At 48.3% G+C, this 6338-nt stretch overlaps 1 protein-coding gene across 7 annotated transcripts in view; it reads right to left on the bottom strand.

Moving 5' to 3' along the window:
• Nucleotides 1–267: 267 nt before the first annotated feature.
• GNAS (GNAS complex locus) overlaps nucleotides 268–6338 on the bottom strand; it is a 186980-nt gene continuing 180909 nt past the window's right edge. For 4 of the 7 annotated variants that reach the window (XM_075571339.1, XM_075571340.1, XM_075571341.1 and 1 more), the window contains 6 exons: nucleotides 4338–4396; nucleotides 4050–4166; nucleotides 3644–3764; nucleotides 3060–3190; nucleotides 2474–2541; nucleotides 268–1847 (listed from right to left, as the gene is read on the bottom strand). In XM_075571339.1, the coding sequence (XP_075427454.1) occupies nucleotides 1701–1847; nucleotides 2474–2541; nucleotides 3060–3190; nucleotides 3644–3764; nucleotides 4050–4166; nucleotides 4338–4396 (643 nt within the window). In that variant the 3' untranslated portion in view covers nucleotides 268–1700. The remainder of the gene's footprint in view (nucleotides 1848–2473; nucleotides 2542–3059; nucleotides 3191–3643; nucleotides 3765–4049; nucleotides 4167–4337; nucleotides 4397–6338) is intronic. The other 3 variants (XM_075571342.1, XM_075571344.1, XM_075571345.1) reach the window with 1 other exon arrangement.

Below are 6338 nucleotides of genomic sequence, written 5' to 3'. Positions count from 1 at the left end.
GATTTAACTTTGTAACATTTGCACATTTTTGTATTATTTTTTTTTTTTTAACTAAACAGCTATTTTTTCTTTCCTTTTGTAAACCAGAAAAAAAAAAAAAAAAACTAAAAAAAAACAAAAAACAAAAAACAAAAAAACTACAGATAAATTTGCCCTCACCGTGAGCGAATGCCGGCCGGAGGCAGAACGGACAAAGCTGGACAGCGTAATTGGACATACTTACATCTTAGCTCATTGTACAGGTCACAGCCAAAATCAAGGCACAAAGATCTTCTACAAGTTATTATTATGGTTTTTTTTTTTTTTTTTCTTCAATAAAGTTGTACAAAATAATACATTTTACAGTCTGTACAAGAATAATCCAGCAGTAAAATAATAATAAAAAAAAAAGAAAAGAAAATAAAGACGAGTGATGTTGGGTGTAACACAGTAGAAAGGGGAGTGATCCGGTTGGTGAGGAGGAGAGAGAAAGGTGCAACTCGGGGGGGGCGGCTCCAGTCTTCAAGACTCCCCAACAGGCTCGGGTTTAAGGATATCCCTGCTTCAGCACAGGGGGCTCAGACAAAGACTGATTGAGCCCCCTGTGCTGAAACAGGGATATCCTTATCCTGATCCGGTTGGTATCGGGGGGGAGGGGGGGTGGGGGGAGGTCTGGAGGATTGGAGTTGAGCCCCCCCATGTCTAACTTATGCTTATGATTGAAAGGTTGTAGAACGCACAAGGCGGGGCAAACGTCAAAGTGGGTAAAAAAAATAAAATAATAATAATTAAGTGCGGCCGACTCACAGGGGGGCGAGAGAGGTCAACTCGAGAGGTCAACTCGAGAGCCCAAGACCGTCAGAAATAAATATGTCGATATGTTGAAATGCATATCCAAGTATTTATTTCATTTTCGTTACAAATTGGCACGCTTGTACAAGGCATCGAAGGGTGCCACCTTTTGCCCCCCATGAGCTTCCCGGGGAGCATCTCGGCTCCTCAACACCAAGCCACACGGTACAGTAAAGAGTCGAGGGTGTCCGTCTCCGTGCTGCGCCAGCAACGATCTGACATTTCATCGCGTGTGGTGAATGGATACCGCGGTGATATTGCGGGCGGGGGGGGGAGGTGGCGGATAACTATGCCCACATCATTCTTAATTACTGAAAGAAAAAAAAACTATAAAGGGTGGGGAGGGGGAAAAAGTCAGAACTTGCCTCCCATGTACATACACACTCTTCCGACAGCGCTAGTGCGTGCGTTATGCTACCAAACCTCTCTGTCCTCTGCTCAGGCTGGGTTGGAGTTTTGCACTCGCTGCTGGGGGGGGAGGGGGAACAACAGGGAACAAAGCCGGACTTGGTGCTGGCTCTCGCTGTTTTAGGGCGGTCGGGTGAGGGGGGGGGGGGGGGGGGGGCGAGGAGAAGCAAGCTAGAAGTTCTGCTATTGTCCAGTAGGGAAGAGAAAGCGCAAAGAGGGGGGGTGGAGAGGGGGGAAACGCACAAACCGGAGAGAGAAACGAGGCTGCACCAATTCCTTCCAACCCGAGGTCGCTGGGTTTGGAAGGGGGGGGGGGGGGGGGGGGGTCCATATTTTTTTTTATTTTTCCTTTTTTTCTCAGAATTTTTGTGGGTTCTTAATTTGTTGTTTCGTTTCTTGTTTTTTTTAATGAGGAATTAAGAGTCCAAAACAGGGCACGGTGGGGGGGAAAGAGCTCTCCATCACAACAGCTCATACTGGCGCAGGTGCATTCTTTGGATAATGTCCCGACAATCGTTAAAAACCCTTCGGATGTTTTCTGTATCCACCGCGCAGGTGAAGTGTGGGTAGCAGTAGTGCCGGCCGTCCCCACTCGCTGTGCTGATTCTCTGCAGGAGGAAGGAGGAGGAGAGAGACGGAGTGAGTGGCGAGAATATGGCACATTAAAGGAGTCACACAGTCTTGTAAATAAACTCTTATAAAAATGATGGTCGTACTCTTGCTAGTGACTAAATCAGGGCAGGCCAACTCCAGTCCTCAAGGGTCACCAACACGTCAGGTTTTATCCCTACCCCAGCACAGGTGGTTCTATCGTGCTGAAGCAGGGATATCCGGAAAACCTGACCTGTTGATGACCCTTGAGGACTGGGGTTGGCCACACCTGGTCAGAAAGACACCTACACGGAGAAGTAACCTTCCCCCCCCCCCCCCCAGCTGCATATAATGACCGCTATCTTGGCACCCCTAAAATGAAGCAACTCCTAAGCATAACGTTGAAGGGGCTGATCCGGTGTGCGCCAAAGTGACTGATGGGGGCGCACCGAATCAGCCCCAAACACACAGACAACCCCCCAGCAGCCGTTTCCTTCCGATATCCCTCGTTGGCTTCCAGACAGCTGCTTTAGGGGATACGTATAGGCCAGATCGTTCAGTGGGGGACGGATTTACGGGGAACAGTATAGGCCAGAAAACACCCAAACATGTGCAGGGAAAAAGGTTTCATACAAATACTCACAAGGAACTCGTCCCTAATAAAATACTTGGCCCTCGTGACTCTGGGGTCTTCTCCAGGCTCGGGTGTTGCTGGTGAAACAAAAACAAAAAGTGTGAGATTTTATTCATAAGGACTTCTGAATCCCCCCTTATCCAAAAACCTATTGCAAAAGGAACACAGATCCAGCTAGCAAAACAATTAACTCTATGTTCCCCACCCTAGGGGGGGGGGACATTCGCTTTGGGAGATGTGGCAATGAAAAAAAGAGAGAGTAGAGGAACGAGAAGAACGAGAGAGAGGGTCAGAGACAGCGGGTGTATTACAAATCCCAAAGAAGATATTCCACTAGTCTCCTGGAAGTGAGATTTCGGGAGGGTCCAACTCTGAAACCTTGGATATGTTGCGGTTTGTTACAGGGCGTCCTACAAGTTTAAACAGATTGGGCGTCATTGAATTAACTCTTACAAGCCGGTCTGTAGATCTTACAGCTGGGTTCGGCCGATCATTTCTTTGTTGTTCATTTAAGACTCCCTTATTAAAGCAGGGGTTCCCCACAGCCGAGTGTCTATACAAACAGGAAGAGAAACTTCCGCTTACAGACACTCACCATCATCTGGTGTGGTGTAGCGAGCGAACTCTGGAAAGTAGTCCTCAATTTTGGATTTCCCGGCCAAAACCTTCTCGGCCAGGAGATCTTGTTTATTCAGAAAGAGAATGACTGAAATGGTCCGTAGCCACCTGCAAAATAAAGAGCCCGTTTCCAACTATGGTCATAGGAGCCAACAGGCCAAACGGGAAACAAACGTAGCGCCGGGACAAACTGGCAGAACGTTCCGGTCCCGACATATAAAGCAACAATGTAACTTTTGCAAGACCAAAACATCACGGCGACATTGTGAGCCAGCCCCACCCAAGACTTAACCAGCGATGGCGCTATTGGCAATGGGAACTAAAAAGGCGGGTGAACGGTCAACGGATCTCCGAGGTTTAGATGGTGACGTGGGCCATACAATCTGGTTGTTCTAGCGCCGCCCCCTGGCACGGTGGACAAGTAGAGCCGGCACGGAGCAGTATTTACGGTAAAACGTTGGCCAGTTCAGCAGAAGACCATAACCAAAAACATGCCACGGGAATGTACCCCGAGGGGACAATGTGTCGCCGGATTATTTGTGGAAAGGGCAGGCTTTGTACCTATTGTTCCAGATACTCTTGAAGAGATTTAACGCTTCTTGGAGCCGGTTTGTCTGGTTGTCCTCTCTGATGACCATGTTATAGCTGCTGCTGGCCACCACAAAAATAATGGCCGTGACATCTGAAACACAAGGAGGTCATTCATACGGCTACCTCCACTAAACTCAAGCATAGCTCATCAACACCTTAAAATCAGGGGTTCTCCACTCCCGTCCTCGAGACCCCCTTAACAAGTCAGGTTCTAAGGATATCCCTGCTTCAGCAAAGGTGGTTCAATCAGTGGCTCAGCAGAAGATTGGATATCCTTAAAAGCTGACATGTTGCCGGGGCTCTTGAGGAGTGGTGTGAAGAACACCTGCCTTACATACTAACGAAGGGTTTGAATTAAATGCATCTGTTGTCTTACTTTCAACTACCACATGGTCGTTAATCCCATTTTTAAGGCATCTATAAAACCTTTGAACATTTGGAAACCTAGCAAAGCGATTGGTTGAAACTCGGGCATTGATCGGCCGGAATAAATCTGCAAACACAAATAAAATATTAACATGGAAATGAAAACCCAATTCAAACTAATGTAGCTTAGAACTGTAATAATGGCTTCTCTGAGGCCCTTCGGCTCCTCCAGCTGGGGGTATGGATGGCCAGGTACTGTTTTGGAAACAGCTGGCAGCACCTGCACGGTTCTCCTTACCATTAAAGCACTGGATCCATTTTCGGCGTTCGTCTCGTTGGCCGCCGACATCAAACATACTGTGTGGAAGAGTAAAACCGCCGTCAAACGCAACCACGGATCAAAAGCGAGACTGAGAATGGCAGCGCCAGAGGGGTACAAACTAGGACAGCCGCAGTGCTCCCTATCTCAGTGCTGCACACAGGTAAGTGCATTGTGCTCTGTATCTCAGTGCTGCACACAGGTAAGTGCACTGTGCTCTGTATCTCAGTGCTGCACACAGGTAAGTGCATTGTGCTCTGTATCTCAGTGCTGCACACAGGTAAGTGCATGGTGCTCCCTATCTCAGTGCTGCACACAGGTAAGTGCATTGTGTTCTGTATCTCAGTGCTGCACACAGGTAAGTGCATTGTGTTCTGTATCTCAGTGCTGCACACAGGTAAGTGCACTGTGCTCCGTATCTCAGTGCTGCACACAGGTAAGTGCATTGTGCTCTGTATCTCAGTGCTGCACACAGGTAAGTGCATTGTGCTCCCTATCTCAGTGCTGCACACAGGTAAGTGCATTGTGCTCTGTATCTCAGTGCTGCACACAGGTAAGTGCATTGTGCTCCCTATCTCAGTGCTGCACACAGGTAAGTGCATTGTGCTCTGTATCTCAGTGCTGCAAACAGGTAAGTGCATTGTGCTCTGTATCTCAGTGCTGCACACAGGTAAGTGCATTGTGTTCTGTATCTCAGTGCTGCACACAGGTAAGTGCATTGTGCTCTGTATCTCAGTGCTGCACACAGGTAAGTGCATTGTGTTCTGTATCTCAGTGCTGCACACAGGTAAGTGCATTGTGCTCTGTATCTCAGTGCTGCACACAGGTAAGTGCATTGTGCTCTGTATCTCAGTGCTGCACACAGGTAAGTGCACTGTGCTCCCTATCTCAGTGCTGCACACAGGTAAGTGCATTGTGCTCTGTATCTCAGTGCTGCATACAGGTAAGTGCATTGTGCTCCCTATCTCAGTGCTGCACACGGGTAAGTGCATTGTGCTCCCTATCTCAGTGCTGCACACCGGTAAGTGCATTGTGCTCCGTATCTCAGTGCTGCACACAGGTAAGTGCATTGTGCTCTGTATCTCAGTGCTGCACACAGGTATGTGCATTGTGTTCTGTATCTCAGTGCTGCACACAGGTAAGTGCATTGTGTTCTGTATCTCAGTGCTGCACACAGGTAAGTGCATTGCGCTCCCTATCTCAGTGCTGCACACAGGTAAGTGCATTGTGCTCTGTATCTCAGTGCTGCACACAGGTAAGTGCATGGTGCTCCCTATCTCAGTGCTGCACACAGGTAAGTGCATTGTGCTCTGTATCTCAGTGCTGCACACAGGTAAGTGCATTATGTTCTGTATCTCAGTGCTGCACACAGGTAAGTGCATTGTGCTCCCTATCTCAGTGCTGCACACAGGTAAGTGCATTGTGTTCTGTATCTCAGTGCTGCACACAGGTAAGTGCATTGTGCTCTGTATCTCAGTGCTGCACACAGGTAAGTGCATTGTGCTCCCTATCTCAGTGCTGCACACAGGTAAGTGCATTGTGCTCTGTATCTCAGTGCTGCAAACAGGTAAGTGCATTGTGCTCTGTATCTCAGTGCTGCACACAGGTAAGTGCATTGTGTTCTGTATCTCAGTGCTGCACACAGGTAAGTGCATTGTGTTCTGTATCTCAGTGCTGCACACAGGTAAGTGCATTGTGCTCCCTATCTCAGTGCTGCACACAGGTAAGTGCATTGTGCTCTGTATCTCAGTGCTGCACACAGGTAAGTGCATTGTGCTCCGTATCTCAGTGCTGCACACAGGTATGTGCATTGTGCTCTGTATCTCAGTGCTGCACACAGGTAAGAGCATTGTGCTCCCTATCTCAGTGCTGCACACAGGTAAGTGCATTGTGCTCCGTATCTCAGTGCTGCACACAGGTAAGTGCATTGTGCTCCCTATCTCAGTGCTGCACACAGGTAAGTGCATTGTGCTCCCTATC

This window comes from Ascaphus truei, chromosome 15 (genome assembly GCF_040206685.1).
Source record: "Ascaphus truei isolate aAscTru1 chromosome 15, aAscTru1.hap1, whole genome shotgun sequence".
NCBI classification, from domain to species: Eukaryota; Metazoa; Chordata; class Amphibia; order Anura; family Ascaphidae; genus Ascaphus; species Ascaphus truei.
This window is presented reverse-complemented; position numbering and strand designations above follow the sequence as displayed.